This window comes from Nematostella vectensis, chromosome 4 (assembly GCF_932526225.1).
Source record: "Nematostella vectensis chromosome 4, jaNemVect1.1, whole genome shotgun sequence".
Classification (NCBI taxonomy): domain Eukaryota; kingdom Metazoa; phylum Cnidaria; class Anthozoa; order Actiniaria; family Edwardsiidae; genus Nematostella; species Nematostella vectensis.
The window spans coordinates 18,110,119-18,130,326 of NC_064037.1; the positions used below are offsets into that span (position 1 = coordinate 18,110,119).

General features: G+C 38.6%; 1 protein-coding gene across 1 annotated transcript in view; it reads left to right on the top strand.

Moving 5' to 3' along the window:
* LOC5501568 overlaps positions 1-15,916 on the top strand; it is a 35,188-nt gene extending 19,272 nt beyond the window's left edge. Inside the window, exon 2 of the mRNA XM_048726870.1 lies at positions 13,546-15,916. Coding sequence (XP_048582827.1) covers positions 13,546-15,253 — 1,708 coding nt within the window. The 3' untranslated portion in view covers positions 15,254-15,916. The remainder of the gene's footprint in view (positions 1-13,545) is intronic.
* Positions 15,917-20,208: the final 4,292 nt, after the last annotated feature.

Below are 20,208 nucleotides of genomic sequence, written 5' to 3' on the forward strand. Positions count from 1 at the left end.
CGCCAAATAGCAAAGTGCATCACACACAATAATACAGTAGTAACACGCCAGATAGCAAACACAATAATACAGTAGTAACACGCCAGATAGCAAAGTGCATCACACACAATAATACAGTAGTAACATGCCAGATAGCAAACACAATAATACAGTAGTAACACGCCAGATAGCAAACACAATAATACAGTAGTAACACACCAGATAGCAAACACAATAATACAGTAGTAACACACCAGATAGCAAACACAATAATACAGTAGTAACACACCAGATAGCAAACACAATAATACAGTAGTAACACGCCAGATAGCAAAGTGCATCACACACAATAATACTGCAGTAGTAACACGCCAGATAGCAAATACAATAATACAGTAGTAACACGCCAGATAGCAAAGTGCATAACACACAATAATACAGTAGTAACACGCCAGATAGCAAACACAGTAATACAGTAGTAACACACCAGATAGCAAACACAATAATACAGTAGTAACACGCCAGATAGCAAACACAGTAATACAGTAGTAACACGCCAGATAGCAAAGTGCATCACACATAATAATACAGTAGTAACACGCCAGATAGCAAACACAATAATACAGTAGTAACACACCAGATAGCAAACACAATAATACAGTAGTAACACGCCAGATAGCAAAGTGCATCACACACAATAATACAGTGGTAACACGCCAGATAGCAAACACAATAATACAGTAGTAACACGCCAGATAGCAAACACAATAATACAGTAGTAACACGCCAAATAGCAAAGTGCATCACACACAATAATACAGTAGTAACACGCCAGATAGCAAATACAATAATACAGTAGTAACACGCCAGATAGCAAACACAATAATACAGTAGTAACACGCCAAATAGCAAAGTGCATCACACACAATAATACAGTAGTAACACGCCAGATAGCAAACACAATAATACAGTAGTAACACGCCAGATAGCAAAGTGCATAACACACAATAATACAGTAGTAACACGCCAGATAGCAAACACAGTAATACAGTAGTAACACACCAGATAGCAAACACAATAATACAGTAGTAACACGCCAGATAGCAAACACAGTAATACAGTAGTAACACGCCAGATAGCAAAGTGCATCACACACAATAATACTGCAGTAGTAACACGCCAGATAGCAAATACAATAATACAGTAGTAACACGCCAGATAGCAAAGTGCATAACACACAATAATACAGTAGTAACACGCCAGATAGCAAACACAGTAATACAGTAGTAACACACCAGATAGCAAACACAATAATACAGTAGTAACACGCCAGATAGCAAACACAGTAATACAGTAGTAACACGCCAGATAGCAAAGTGCATCACACATAATAATACAGTAGTAACACGCCAGATAGCAAACACAATAATACAGTAGTAACACGCCAGATAGCAAAGTGCATCACACACAATAATACAGTAGTAACACGCCAGATAGCAAACATAATAATACAGTAGTAACACGGCAGATAGCAAACACAATAATACAGTAGTAACACGCCAGATAGCAAAGTGCATCACACACAATAATACAGTAGTAACACGCCAGATAGCAAACACAATAATACAGTAGTAACACGCTATATAACAAACACAATAATACAGTAGTAACACGCCAGATAGCAAAGTGCATCACACACAATAATACAGTAGTAACACGCCAGATAGCAAACACAATAATACAGTAGTAACACACCAGATAGCAAACACAATAATACAGTAGTAACACACCAGATAGCAAACACAATAATACAGTAGTAACACGCCAGATAGCAAAGTGCATCACACACAATAATACAGTAGTAACACGCCAGATAGCAAACACAAAAATACAGCAGTAACACGCCAGATAGCAAACACAATAATACAGTAGTAACACGCCAGATAGCAAACACAATAATACAGTAGTAACACGCCAGATAGCAAACACAATAATACAGTAGTAACACGCCAGATAGCAAACACAATAATACAGTAGTAACAGGCCAGATAGCAAACACAATAATACAGTAGTAACACGCCAGATAGCAAAGTGCATCACACACAATAATACAGTAGTAACACGCCAGATAGCAAACACAATAATACAGTAGTAACACACCAGATAGCAAACACAATAATACAGTAGTAACACGCCAGATAGCAAAGTGCATCACACACAATAATACAGTAGTAACACGCCAGATAGCAAACACAATAATACAGTAGTAACACGCCAGATAGCAAACACAGTAATACAGTAGTAACACGCCAGATAGCAAAGTGCATCACACACAATAATACAGTAGTAACACGCCAGATAGCAAACACAATAATACAGTAGTAACACGCCAGATAGCAAAGTGCATCACACACAATAATACAGTAGTAACACGCCAGATAGCAAACACAATAATACAGTAGTAACACGCCAGATAGCAAAGTGCATCACACACAATAATACAGTAGTAACACGCCAGATAGCAAACACAATAATACAGTAGTAACACACCAGATAGCAAAGTGCATCACACACAATAATACAGTAGTAACACACCAGATAGCAAACACAATAATACAGTAGTAACACGCCAGATAGCAAACACAGTAATACAGTAGTAACACGCCAGATAGCAAAGTGCATCACACACAATAATACAGTAGTAACACGCCAGATAGCAAACACAATAATACAGTAGTAACACACCAGATAGCAAACACAATAATACAGTAGTAACACGCCAGATAGCAAAGTGCATCACACACAATAATACAGTAGTAACACGCCAGATAGCAAACACAATAATACAGTAGTAACACGCCAGATAGCAAAGTGCATCACACACAATAATACAGTAGTAACACGCCAGATAGCAAACACAATAATACAGTAGTAACACACCAGATAGCAAAGTGCATCACACACAATAATACAGTAGTAACACACCAGATAGCAAACACAATAATACAGTAGTAACACGCCAGATAGCAAACACAGTAATACAGTAGTAACACGCCAGATAGCAAAGTGCATCACACACAATAATACAGTAGTAACACGCCAGATAGCAAACACAATAATACAGTAGTAACACACCAGATAGCAAACACAATAATACAGTAGTAACACGCCAGATAGCAAAGTGCATCACACACAATAATACAGTGGTAACACGCCAGATAGCAAACACAATAATACAGTAGTAACACGCCAGATAGCAAACACAATAATACAGTAGTAACACGCCAAATAGCAAAGTGCATCACACACAATAATACAGTAGTAACACGCCAGATAGCAAACACAATAATACAGTAGTAACACGCTATATAACAAACACAATAATACAGTAGTAACACGCCAGATAGCAAAGTGCATCACACACAATAATACAGTAGTAACACGCCAGATAGCAAACACAATAATACAGTAGTAACACGCTATATAACAAACACAATAATACAGTAGTAACACGCCAGATAGCAAAGTGCATCATACACAATAATACAGTAGTAACACGCCAGATAGCAAACACAAAAATACAGCAGTAACACGCCAGATAGCAAACACAATAATACAGTAGTAACACGCCAGATAGCAAACACAATAATACAGTAGTAACACACCAGATAGCAAACACAATAATACAGTAGTAACACACCAGATAGCAAACACAATAATACAGTAGTAACACGCCAGATAGCAAAGTGCATCACACACAATAATACAGTAGTAACACGCCAGATAGCAAACACAAAAATACAGCAGTAACACGCCAGATAGCAAACACAATAATACAGTAGTAACACGCCAGATAGCAAACACAATAATACAGTAGTAACACGCCAGATAGCAAACACAATAATACAGTAGTAACACGCCAGATAGCAAACACAATAATACAGTAGTAACAGGCCAGATAGCAAACACAATAATACAGTAGTAACACGCCAGATAGCAAAGTGCATCACACACAATAATACAGTAGTAACACGCCAGATAGCAAACACAATAATACAGTAGTAACACACCAGATAGCAAACACAATAATACAGTAGTAACACGCCAGATAGCAAAGTGCATCACACACAATAATACAGTAGTAACACGCCAGATAGCAAACACAATAATACAGTAGTAACACGCCAGATAGCAAACACAGTAATACAGTAGTAACACGCCAGATAGCAAAGTGCATCACACACAATAATACAGTAGTAACACGCCAGATAGCAAACACAATAATACAGTAGTAACACGCCAGATAGCAAAGTGCATCACACACAATAATACAGTAGTAACACGCCAGATAGCAAACACAATAATACAGTAGTAACACGCCAGATAGCAAAGTGCATCACACACAATAATACAGTAGTAACACGCCAGATAGCAAACACAATAATACAGTAGTAACACACCAGATAGCAAAGTGCATCACACACAATAATACAGTAGTAACACACCAGATAGCAAACACAATAATACAGTAGTAACACGCCAGATAGCAAACACAGTAATACAGTAGTAACACGCCAGATAGCAAAGTGCATCACACACAATAATACAGTAGTAACACGCCAGATAGCAAACACAATAATACAGTAGTAACACACCAGATAGCAAACACAATAATACAGTAGTAACACGCCAGATAGCAAAGTGCATCACACACAATAATACAGTAGTAACACGCCAGATAGCAAACACAATAATACAGTAGTAACACGCCAGATAGCAAAGTGCATCACACACAATAATACAGTAGTAACACGCCAGATAGCAAACACAATAATACAGTAGTAACACACCAGATAGCAAAGTGCATCACACACAATAATACAGTAGTAACACACCAGATAGCAAACACAATAATACAGTAGTAACACGCCAGATAGCAAACACAGTAATACAGTAGTAACACGCCAGATAGCAAAGTGCATCACACACAATAATACAGTAGTAACACGCCAGATAGCAAACACAATAATACAGTAGTAACACACCAGATAGCAAACACAATAATACAGTAGTAACACGCCAGATAGCAAAGTGCATCACACACAATAATACAGTGGTAACACGCCAGATAGCAAACACAATAATACAGTAGTAACACGCCAGATAGCAAACACAATAATACAGTAGTAACACGCCAAATAGCAAAGTGCATCACACACAATAATACAGTAGTAACACGCCAGATAGCAAATACAATAATACAGTAGTAACACGCCAGATAGCAAACACAATAATACAGTAGTAACACGCCAAATAGCAAAGTGCATCACACACAATAATACAGTAGTAACACGCCAGATAGCAAACACAATAATACAGTAGTAACACGCCAGATAGCAAAGTGCATCACACACAATAATACAGTAGTAACATGCCAGATAGCAAACACAATAATACAGTAGTAACACGCCAGATAGCAAACACAATAATACAGTAGTAACACACCAGATAGCAAACACAATAATACAGTAGTAACACACCAGATAGCAAACACAATAATACAGTAGTAACACACCAGATAGCAAACACAATAATACAGTAGTAACACGCCAGATAGCAAAGTGCATCACACACAATAATACTGCAGTAGTAACACGCCAGATAGCAAATACAATAATACAGTAGTAACACGCCAGATAGCAAAGTGCATAACACACAATAATACAGTAGTAACACGCCAGATAGCAAACACAGTAATACAGTAGTAACACACCAGATAGCAAACACAATAATACAGTAGTAACACGCCAGATAGCAAACACAGTAATACAGTAGTAACACGCCAGATAGCAAAGTGCATCACACATAATAATACAGTAGTAACACGCCAGATAGCAAACACAATAATACAGTAGTAACACACCAGATAGCAAACACAATAATACAGTAGTAACACGCCAGATAGCAAAGTGCATCACACACAATAATACAGTGGTAACACGCCAGATAGCAAACACAATAATACAGTAGTAACACGCCAGATAGCAAACACAATAATACAGTAGTAACACGCCAAATAGCAAAGTGCATCACACACAATAATACAGTAGTAACACGCCAGATAGCAAATACAATAATACAGTAGTAACACGCCAGATAGCAAACACAATAATACAGTAGTAACACGCCAAATAGCAAAGTGCATCACACACAATAATACAGTAGTAACACGCCAGATAGCAAACACAATAATACAGTAGTAACACGCCAGATAGCAAAGTGCATAACACACAATAATACAGTAGTAACACGCCAGATAGCAAACACAGTAATACAGTAGTAACACACCAGATAGCAAACACAATAATACAGTAGTAACACGCCAGATAGCAAACACAGTAATACAGTAGTAACACGCCAGATAGCAAAGTGCATCACACATAATAATACAGTAGTAACACGCCAGATAGCAAACACAATAATACAGTAGTAACACACCAGATAGCAAACACAATAATACAGTAGTAACACGCCAGATAGCAAAGTGCATCACACACAATAATACAGTGGTAACACGCCAGATAGCAAACACAATAATACAGTAGTAACACGCCAGATAGCAAACACAATAATACAGTAGTAACACGCCAAATACCAAAGTGCATCACACACAATAATACAGTAGTAACACGCCAGATAGCAAATACAATAATACAGTAGTAACACGCCAGATAGCAAACACAATAATACAGTAGTAACACGCCAAATAGCAAAGTGCATTACACACAATAATACAGTAGTAACACGCCAGATAGCAAACACAATAATACAGTAGTAACACGCCAGATAGCAAAGTGCATCACACACAATAATACAGTAGTAACATGCCAGATAGCAAACACAATAATACAGTAGTAACACGCCAGATAGCAAACACAATAATACAGTAGTAACACACCAGATAGCAAACACAATAATACAGTAGTAACACACCAGATAGCAAACACAATAATACAGTAGTAACACACCAGATAGCAAACACAATAATACAGTAGTAACACGCCAGATAGCAAAGTGCATCACACACAATAATACTGCAGTAGTAACACGCCAGATAGCAAATACAATAATACAGTAGTAACACGCCAGATAGCAAAGTGCATAACACACAATAATACAGTAGTAACACGCCAGATAGCAAACACAATAATACAGTAGTAACACGGCAGATAGCAAAGTGCATCGCACATAATAATACAGTAGTAACACGCCAGATAGCAAAGTGCATAACACACAATAATACAGTAGTAACACGCCAGATAGCAAACACAATAATACAGTAGTAACACGCCAAATAGCAAAGTGCATAACACACAATAATACAGTAGTAACACGCCAGATAGCAAACACAGTAATACAGTAGTAACACACCAGATAGCAAACACAATAATACAGTAGTAACACGCCAGATAGCAAACACAGTAATACAGTAGTAACACGCCAGATAGCAAAGTGCATCACACATAATAATACAGTAGTAACACGCCAGATAGCAAACACAATAATACAGCAGTAACACGCCAGATAGCAAATACAATAATACAGTAGTAACACACCAGATAGCAAACACAATAATACAGTAGTAACACGCCAGATAGCAAACACAATAATACAGTAGTAACACGCCAGATAGCAAAGTGCATCACACACAATAATACAGTAGTAACACGCCAGATAGCAAACACAATAATACAGTAGTAACACACCAGATAGCAAACACAATAATACAGTAGTAACACACCAGATAGCAAACACAATAATACAGTAGTAACACGCCAGATAGCAAAGTGCATCACACACAATAATACAGTAGTAACACGCCAGATAGCAAACACAAAAATACAGCAGTAACACGCCAGATAGCAAACACAATAATACAGTAGTAACACGCCAGATAGCAAACACAATAATACAGTAGTAACACGCCAGATAGCAAACACAATAATACAGTAGTAACACGCCAGATAGCAAACACAATAATACAGTAGTAACAGGCCAGATAGCAAACACAATAATACAGTAGTAACACGCCAGATAGCAAAGTGCATCACACACAATAATACAGTAGTAACACGCCAGATAGCAAACACAATAATACAGTAGTAACACACCAGATAGCAAACACAATAATACAGTAGTAACACGCCAGATAGCAAAGTGCATCACACACAATAATACAGTAGTAACACGCCAGATAGCAAACACAATAATACAGTAGTAACACGCCAGATAGCAAACACAGTAATACAGTAGTAACACGCCAGATAGCAAAGTGCATCACACACAATAATACAGTAGTAACACGCCAGATAGCAAACACAATAATACAGTAGTAACACGCCAGATTGCAAAGTGCATCACACACAATAATACAGTAGTAACACGCCAGATAGCAAACACAATAATACAGTAGTAACACGCCAGATAGCAAAGTGCATCACACACAATAATACAGTAGTAACACGCCAGATAGCAAACACAATAATACAGTAGTAACACACCAGATAGCAAAGTGCATCACACACAATAATACAGTAGTAACACACCAGATAGCAAACACAATAATACAGTAATAACACGCCAGATAGCAAACACAGTAATACAGTAGTAACACGCCAGATAGCAAAGTGCATCACACACAATAATACAGTAGTAACACGCCAGATAGCAAACACAATAATACAGTAGTAACACACCAGATAGCAAACACAATAATACAGTAGTAACACGCCAGATAGCAAAGTGCATCACACACAATAATACAGTAGTAACACGCCAGATAGCAAACACAATAATACAGTAGTAACACGCCAGATAGCAAAGTGCATCACACACAATAATACAGTAGTAACACGCCAGATAGCAAACACAATAATACAGTAGTAACACACCAGATAGCAAAGTGCATCACACACAATAATACAGTAGTAACACACCAGATAGCAAACACAATAATACAGTAGTAACACGCCAGATAGCAAACACAGTAATACAGTAGTAACACGCCAGATAGCAAAGTGCATCACACACAATAATACAGTAGTAACACGCCAGATAGCAAACACAATAATACAGTAGTAACACACCAGATAGCAAACACAATAATACAGTAGTAACACGCCAGATAGCAAAGTGCATCACACACAATAATACAGTGGTAACACGCCAGATAGCAAACACAATAATACAGTAGTAACACGCCAGATAGCAAACACAATAATACAGTAGTAACACGCCAAATAGCAAAGTGCATCACACACAATAATACAGTAGTAACACGCCAGATAGCAAATACAATAATACAGTAGTAACACGCCAGATAGCAAACACAATAATACAGTAGTAACACGCCAAATAGCAAAGTGCATCACACACAATAATACAGTAGTAACACGCCAGATAGCAAACACAATAATACAGTAGTAACACGCCAGATAGCAAAGTGCATCACACACAATAATACAGTAGTAACATGCCAGATAGCAAACACAATAATACAGTAGTAACACGCCAGATAGCAAACACAATAATACAGTAGTAACAGACCAGATAGCAAACACAATAATACAGTAGTAACACACCAGATAGCAAACACAATAATACAGTAGTAACACACCAGATAGCAAACACAATAATACAGTAGTAACACGCCAGATAGCAAAGTGCATCACACACAATAATACTGCAGTAGTAACACGCCAGATAGCAAATACAATAATACAGTAGTAACACGCCAGATAGCAAAGTGTATAACACACAATAATACAGTAGTAACACGCCAGATAGCAAACACAGTAATACAGTAGTAACACACCAGATAGCAAACACAATAATACAGTAGTAACACGCTAGATAGCAAACACAGTAATACAGTAGTAACACGCCAGATAGCAAAGTGCATCACACATAATAATACAGTAGTAACACGCCAGATAGCAAACACAATAATACAGTAGTAACACACCAGATAGCAAACACAATAATACAGTAGTAACACGCCAGATAGCAAAGTGCATCACACACAATAATACAGTGGTAACACGCCAGATAGCAAACACAATAATACAGTAGTAACACGCCAGATAGCAAACACAATAATACAGTAGTAACACGCCAAATAGCAAAGTGCATCACACACAATAATACAGTAGTAACACGCCAGATAGCAAATACAATAATACAGTAGTAACACGCCAGATAGCAAACACAATAATACAGTAGTAACACGCCAAATAGCAAAGTGCATCACACACAATAATACAGTAGTAACACGCCAGATAGCAAACACAATAATACAGTAGTAACACGCCAGATAGCAAAGTGCATAACACACAATAATACAGTAGTAACACGCCAGATAGCAAACACAGTAATACAGTAGTAACACACCAGATAGCAAACACAATAATACAGTAGTAACACGCCAGATAGCAAACACAGTAATACAGTAGTAACACGCCAGATAGCAAAGTGCATCACACATAATAATACAGTAGTAACACGCCAGATAGCAAACACAATAATACAGTAGTAACACACCAGATAGCAAACACAATAATACAGTAGTAACACGCCAGATAGCAAAGTGCATCACACACAATAATACAGTGGTAACACGCCAGATAGCAAACACAATAATACAGTAGTAACACGCCAGATAGCAAACACAATAATACAGTAGTAACACGCCAAATACCAAAGTGCATCACACACAATAATACAGTAGTAACACGCCAGATAGCAAATACAATAATACAGTAGTAACACGCCAGATAGCAAACACAATAATACAGTAGTAACACGCCAAATAGCAAAGTGCATCACACACAATAATACAGTAGTAACACGCCAGATAGCAAACACAATAATACAGTAGTAACACGCCAGATAGCAAAGTGCATCACACACAATAATACAGTAGTAACATGCCAGATAGCAAACACAATAATACAGTAGTAACACGCCAGATAGCAAACACAATAATACAGTAGTAACACACCAGATAGCAAACACAATAATACAGTAGTAACCCACCAGATAGCAAACACAATAATACAGTAGTAACACACCAGATAGCAAACACAATAATACAGTAGTAACACGCCAGATAGCAAAGTGCATCACACACAATAATACTGCAGTAGTAACACGCCAGATAGCAAATACAATAATACAGTAGTAACACGCCAGATAGCAAAGTGCATAACACACAATAATACAGTAGTAACACGCCAGATAGCAAACACAATAATACAGTAGTAACACGGCAGATAGCAAAGTGCATCGCACATAATAATACAGTAGTAACACGCCAGATAGCAAAGTGCATAACACACAATAATACAGTAGTAACACGCCAGATAGCAAACACAATAATACAGTAGTAACACGGCAGATAGCAAAGTGCATCACACACAATAATACAGTAGTAACACGCCAGATAGCAAACACAGTAATACAGTAGTAACACGCCAGATAGCAAAGTGCATCACACACAGTAATACAGTAGTAACACGCCAGATAGCAAACACAATAATACAGTAGTAACACGCCAGATAGCAAACACAGTAATACAGTAGTAACACGCCAAATAGCAAAGTGCATCTCATACAATAATACAGTAGTAACACGCCAGATAGCAAACACAATAATACAGTAGTAACACGCCAGATAGCAAACACAGTAATACAGTAGTAACACGCCAGATAGCAAACACAGTAATACAGTAGTAACACGCCAGATAGCAAACACAATAATACAGTAGTAACACGCCAGATAGCAAAGTGCATCACACACAATAATACAGTAGTAACACGCCAGATAGCAAACATAATAATACAGTAGTAACACGGCAGATAGCAAACACAATAATACAGTAGTAACACCCCAGATAGCAAAGTGCATCACACACAATAATACAGTAGTAACACGCCAGATAGCAAACACAATAATACAGTAGTAACACGCTATATAACAAACACAATAATACAGTAGTAAAACGCCAGATAGCAAAGTGCATCACACACAATAATACAGTAGTAACACGCCAGATAGCAAACACAAAAATACAGCAGTAACACGCCAGATAGCAAATACAATAATACAGTAGTAACACACCAGATAGCAAACACAATAATACAGTAGTAACATGCCAGATAGCAAACACAATAATACAGTAGTAACACGCCAGATAGCAAAGTGCATCACACACAATAATACAGTAGTAACACGCCAGATAGCAAACACAATAATACAGTAGTAACACACCAGATAGCAAACACAATAATACAGTAGTAACACACCAGATAGCAAACACAATAATACAGTAGTAACACGCCAGATAGCAAAGTGCATCACACACAATAATACAGTAGTAACACGCCAGATAGCAAACACAAAAATACAGCAGTAACACGCCAGATAGCAAACACAATAATACAATAGTAACACGCCAGATAGCAAACACAATAATACAGTAGTAACACGCCAGATAGCAAACACAATAATACAGTAGTAACACGCCAGATAGCAAAGTGCATTACACACAATAATACTGCAGTAGTAACACGCCAGATAGCAAACACAATAATACAGTAGTAACACGCCAAATAGCAAAGTGCATCACACACAATAATACAGTAGTAACACGCCAGATAGCAAATACAATAATACAGTAGCAACACGCCAGATAGCAAACACAATAATACAGTAGTAACACACCAGATAGCAATCACAATAATACAGTAGTAACACGCCAGATAGCAAAGTGCATCACACACAATAATACAGTAGTAACACGCCAGATAGCAAACACAATAATACAGTAGTAACACGCCAGATAGCAAACACAATAATACAGTAGTAACACGCCAGATAGCAAACACAATAATACAGTAGTAACACACCAGATAGCAAACACAATAATACAGTAGTAACACGCCAGATAGCAAAGTGCATCTCACACAATAATACAGTAGTAACACGCCAGATAGCAAACACAATAATACAGTAGTAACACGCCAGATAGCAAACACAATAATACAGTAGTAACACGCCAGATAGCAAACACAATAATACAGTAGTAACACGCCAGATATACAATAAGGGAATACTTTAGAGAAGATACTGAGTATCTTCTCTAAAGTATTCCCTAATTTGTTCTGTCTCTTTGTGTCTTCGTGTCTTTCTTTTTCCATGCTAGTGGCAATACATCGACTCAAGTGATCAGTTCAAGATGTAAATCGAAATAGTTGAAATAACAATATTGTGTAGTTTCTCAATTTTCAACCGCCGAGAATCCTTTCTTCTATCAAGGGGTTTGTACTTCAATAACTAACTTCAAGAAAATATCTAATTGAAAGAAAATGCGTATAACGGGTATTTTTTTTTAGTTTCAGGCACTAGAAATATTCGATGACGATAATTTTTTCTATTCGGTACACAGCAAATTGGCTGTATACTGTGGACTTGTTTTCGCTAATATCGTTTTTAAACGATTAATTTCAGGAATGGCGCAGAACGCATTAAACGCGATGTTGCTGAGGAGCTTGAACAAATGCACCAAAAGCTGGTAGCTGCATTCTTGCAAAAGCGAGTCCCACCTATGAAAACCCTACTTCAGTTGCAAAGCCTCATCCACAGAATAGACCCCCGAATTAACATCAGCCAATCACGTGACATTCAGGTACAACCAAATACGGTAGTATGTCCTGAAAGGTACAACGGGCCAAGGGCTGGGTACCCTTTCTTCCACAAAGGATGGGTGATGACAAACTGTTCGTTTGCCAAGGCTATTGAAAACGTGATAACAATCTCCATAAATACCTTAGGATACCCTGGGGGCGATCTCAAACAAATTGATAGAGTTCTTCACGGAATAAAGCAATTATACCCCACCGTTAAAGTACTTGTAGCGCTTAAACCAGAGGCAAAGAGCCACATATCAAGAGCACAGCTAACCGATGTTGAGTTTCTGATTTCGAACGCGAATTCAGCGAAAACATGGAATCTACTCCTTGCCAAAATTGCCACGCCGTATGTGCTGATTGCTCGGGACGTGGTGCATTTTAATTGGCTGACCCAGCTCGAGAGACAGATCCGGATACTCAGTGAAATTCCAGGCGTGGGTGTGGTCGGGGGATCATACCGTAATCTTAGCGGTCACTGGCATGCGGGATGTTACCAGGCAACCGTGAAAAACTACGTTCTAGGATACCAGGATGGATATTACCATTCCAGGAATTCGTGCATGTTTTGTGACCACCTCCAAGGACCCTTTGTTGCTATGACGGATTACGTGAAAAAGTTGGGATTTGACGAATCTATATCTAATTACGTAATATTTGAGGATTTTTTCTTGCGTGTTGGCGATGACCAAAAGTTCGTTATGGCTTGTCCGGATGCTATGTACTTCATGAATGATTACTCACAGGTTACGAGAAGAGATGTGTGGCTTACTTTGGCTAAGAAATGGCAGTTGAATAGAGTCGTCCTGTCTACAGGAAAGACCCATTCCTTCTCTTGTAGTGATTTAGATTTTAGGTGCGAACGAAAGGTCACCAAGTCTTTTCTTCTGCCAGTCTGCTGTCTGGAGCTGTACACTGAAGCCCTCAAATTTTTCAAGGACTTTTTAGATAAACACAATGTCCACTTTGAACTGGATTCAGGGTCCGTTTTGGGCGGTGTAAAATTTAATGGTATTTTGCCGTGGGACTTGGATATGGATATTTCAATCTTATCGCAAAACGTAAGTATATTTGGAAAACAAGAAACACAAGAACTGTTTAAAAGAGAAGGGTATACCTTCAAAAATTACGAGCCTCCAACAGTAAAAGAAGACGGAAGCTTTAGTGGAGGTTTTCTCCGTATATTTTCACCTGGTGGTGACATTTACATAGAACTCTGGGGAATGTCCGTTCTTACAAATCCATCCAAAAACTTTCTCCCCCCCGAACTTCGCAAACCAGAGTTGTATACCAAGGCGAACATCAGGGGCATCTGGGTAAACACCGCATACAGTCCTGGGTTCTACTCGAGAGGAAGGTACGGACGAGAGGTGCTGAAACACGCCCAAAGCTGGCTACAAGTCAAAGGCAAGAAAAATAGTTGGGCTTCCTACGATAGCGGGGCGTTTTCCTCGTGTGATAACCCTAAGCATCACAGTTGCTTGGACGATTTCCCTGGTGATGGGAACCTGCCTTTCATCGTGCAGTAACCATAGTATTAGCGTCACGTGATAACCCTAAGTGTGACCGGGTGGTATTTTGGGTTATTTTAGATTTTTGGATTGCGATTATAATTGTTTTACGTATTTTACGGATTGTTTCTCAAACGTGATTCTAATTCGATCCGTACACGTTTAGGAATTTACTTTCAACATGTTTCAAATTCCTTTAGATTAGTATCAATAGCTTGATAGTGCTAATTGAATCAAGTAAGCGTCCTTTTACCATTTCCCAGGAAGATTAGTCTCTAAATTTGACAGGACAATGGACGCTGAGTAATTTGAACGGTAGTAAATGTTAGCGTCCCTAGAAAAATGCGCGTCCCCAAGCGAGTATAAAAGCGGCTGTTTTTACAGTATCTGTTAGTTTTTTTTAGTACCGTTGAGCAAAGGAGACGCATTGCTTGCGCGGCGTGATGCGGGAGCGAGAAATGCAGTTGCTCAGGGAAGACAGTCAGAAGAGATAAGCTACAAGCTTAGAGCGCTGTCCGTACGGGCCTGTCATGCCAGTTGTGTTCAGTTTGATTTACCGGTTGTAAGTACTTTGTTTTTAAAACTAGCCTTTGGTTTAGGTCACCTTTTCTCCGGATTTGACTATGTTTGTTATCACTTAAACGTTGTTATTCAATTTGTTAATAAATCCTTATAAGTCCATGCCTTGCATCATGTATTCGTTCTCACGTTGCCTTTCGCTCGACCGTTTTCGTTTCACACGTACACACTGTGCACATAACGACACGCACACATCACGGCACATACATACTGGACACACCACGGCACGTAGACTTTGGTAACATAACGACACGCAAACCTTTCGCACATTACGGCACATACATACTAGGCACAAAACGACACGAACACACTGCGGACATAACGACACGCACAAATTGCGCACATAACGACACACACACACAATGAAACACATATACCGCGCACGTAACGGAACGCACACACTGCGCACATATTGTCAAATACAAACTGCGCACATAACGACACGCACACACTGCGAGGTATTTTCAAGACCTCGGTAACATATTCCACATTATCTAAAAAAAGATAATGGGTTTTATGCCGGGACGCGAATAATATCACAAGAGGTTTATCTGATGGCGGCCTTATGCCAAGGGTGATTGATCCTGTGTTGATGGCCCTGTCATTGACAGGGTATATAAACACTTCTCTGCACGCAAGCTGACCTCTTTGCTCGTGTTAAGCACAGTGATAGAAAATCCTATTGACCACCCACCGCCGCCCGCATCACCTCCTTTGTCTAGTCTGCTTTTCAATTTAACTATGTTGTTGTTAAGGTGTGGCAGAAATTCGCCCCACCATTTCTCGGTTTTAATTTCAATTGGTGTGATCTCTGAAAAAATTTGTATACATTTATTAATTAATTGAGTGATTAGAAATAAAAGCCACAATTATCCAAAACAATCAACCCTGTGTCACTTTATATCGTGTTTACACTGCTCGCACACTACGCTCCCTTGTGTTAGATATTCGTTACAAGTTCATAGTTTGTTAATTAGTACTTTGATTCCCGGCATAAATATATACGTTACCTTACAAAAATAATCAGAACTTAAAACTGCATAATTCAATCATATCATACAATATATTGTAGTTCTAATATTAAAAGAAAAATTCACAGCAATCATAATGGCTAACATAACCTCTACTCGTTCATCAATCTTCCGACTCATCAATGGCGATTTATTCTACCCCATACACACCTGGCCTCGAGATATTCTACCCCATACACACCTGGCCTCGAAATATATCACCCCATACACACCTGGCCTCAAGATATTCTACCCCATACACACCTGTCCTCGAGATATTCAACTCCTCTTCTGGTCTTAACCTATCACTGACTCTGGAACTTTTAAACTTATACTCTTTTTCCTTGGAAATGGCGGATCTTAAGACATCATCACTAATTGGATTATATCGTCACAGCACTGGGCAGACTACAAAAAGACAGAAAAAAGAAAAAGACAAATTAATTTCATTATAAATAATCCAGATAAAAAATCCGAAATTTGGTTTTATTTTGCATCACAAGAAATGGCTATAGACAGACAGACCTACAGATTCTAATTAATTATTTACTTTACACATTAATTATGAATATTTAATTATTTACTTTACACATTAATTATGAATAATTCTGACTAATTTACTTCCATTTTACCACATGAAATTATAAGAACAAAATGCGTTTCGATGTGTTTCATACATATCACAGAATATAAAAAAAACTTATATTACCGAGCTACTGTACAAAAGCTTTTCATTTTACAAAGCCTAATCAATTAAGAACGGAATATTGAATATTATTCCAAACACCCTTTTACATATTACAATAATCACAACAGACGTTTTATATCTAAAATTAAATTTCTTATTCTGGAAAAAAATATATAATATTCCACTTCAGTTTTTAAAAAAAGTTAGAACGAAATATTATGCATATAATTTATAAATATTATTACAAACATCATTTTACATATTACAAAATTAACATCACAAATTATTTATCAAGAATTATTTATTAAACTTTATATTTAGAAAGAAAGAACGAAATATATTATTTCACTTCAGTTATTTTTCAAAATAGTAAGAACGAAATATTAACATAAAATTTATAAATATTATTACAAAAAAACATTTTACATATTAAAAGTTACATCACAAATTATTTAACTTAATACAAATGTCCTGTTACATATTGAACAATTACATCAAGAATTATTTGATTTAAATAAATTCCAGATACTACACCCAACGATGTGCTTCCTAAAATTATTTAACAAACCTTTAACCATGCTAACCCCCCCCCCCCCCCAATCTATACATCAGAGTTGACGTCGCTGTTCTTACAGATTAAAGGTCCTCTAGTACATTAAACTATCATTAAAATCCGCATAACATCTCATACTAATGCTTCGTATTGCTAACAGCGCCCTTACTACCATTATATAATCACATAATTACATTGACATCACCTATGCTTGCAACCTAACTGCCACTGACCTTATTATAACGACACATAACGTACATAACGACACATACATACAGGGCACATAACAAAACACACACCACGCACATAACGGTACGCACACACTGGGCACATAACGGCACGCACACACTGTGCACATAACGACACGCACAAATTGCGCGCATAATGGTACGCACACACCGCGCACATAACGACACGCACAAATTGGGTATATAACGACACGCACACACTGCGCACATAACAACACGTACACGCTGCACACATAACGACACGCACAAATTGCGCGCATAATTGTACGAACACACTGCGCACATAACGACATGGACACACTGCGCACATAACGGCATGCACACACTACGCACATAATGGCATGCACACACTGTGCACATAACGACAACCACATACTGCGCACATAACGACACACACACACTGCGTACATAACGGCATGCACACACTGCGCACACAATAGATAACGACACGCAAACAGCGCACTTAACGATACTTACACACTGGGCACATAACGACACGCACACACTGCGCACATAACGACACGCAAACACTGCGCACATAACGACACGCACACACTGCGCACATAACGACACGCACACACTGCGCATATAACGACACGCAAACACTGCGCACATAACAACAGGCACACACTGCGCACATAACGACACGCACACACTGCGCACATAACGACACGCACACACTGCGCATATAACGACACGCACACTGCGCATATAACGACACGCACACACTGCGCACATAACGACACGTCCACACTACGCACATAACGACACGTACATATTGGGTTCATAACGACACGTCCACACTGGACACATAACGGCACGTACACATTGGGAACATAACGACACGCAAACCTTGCGCACATGACGGCACATACATACTGGGCACATAACGACACACACAACGCGCAAATAACGGCACACACACTGCGCAAAAAACGTCACGTACAAACTGGGCATATATCGAGACACACTGCGCACATAAGGCCCCTCACACACTGTGCATATAACGACACGCACACACTGCGCACATAACGACACGCACATACTGCGCTCATAACGGCACGTACATATTGGGTACATAACGACACGCACACACTGCACACATCACGGCACATACATACTGGACACATAACGGCACGTACACTTTGGGAACATAACGACACGAAAACCTTGCTCACATAACAGCACAAACATACTAGGCACATAACGACACACACACGGCGCACATAACGGTATGCACACTGGGCTAGTTTAACCCAAAGCCGTTTTATTGATTAAAATCTAAAATCAATTATGCTAAAATCATTTTACAAAAATAGCCCAGTAAAGGGTGGGGGCAACCAAAACGCCAAATGCGTCATGGGAAGAACAGGAAGCCATGCCGCAGCCCCACCCCTAGGCAAACGCAGCACTTTATACAACTGAGTTTTAAACTGCCATGCAAGCCTCCGCACTTGCTAGAGGTACTGACACAGCACTAATATCATCTAAATGCTAACCTAGCTACTGGGGCACAAACATCCCCCCATGGAAGATGATGTGAACCCATGGTAGTAAGGTTATTCTAATGGCTTATTTAACTGGCTAAGCTATACGATATACATAAACTTAATTTGGCATGCTAACCTCTGCCCTTGCAAGAGGTATTGACGCAACACTAATATAATTGTAAAGCAGTAAATGCTAATCCGACTATATAGGCCCTAACATCCGCCCATGCAAGGTGCCATATTCCCATGATAATTAGGTTATCCGACTAATTCAATTTAAAATTAGTCGTCAACAACAACCGTTACCACAGCTAAATACTAGGCCACCACCGCCCTTGCAGGTGGCAGCTATTGGACGATAGGCTACTAACACGAATGTATTTCTGAAATGCGTTTGACTCCCAG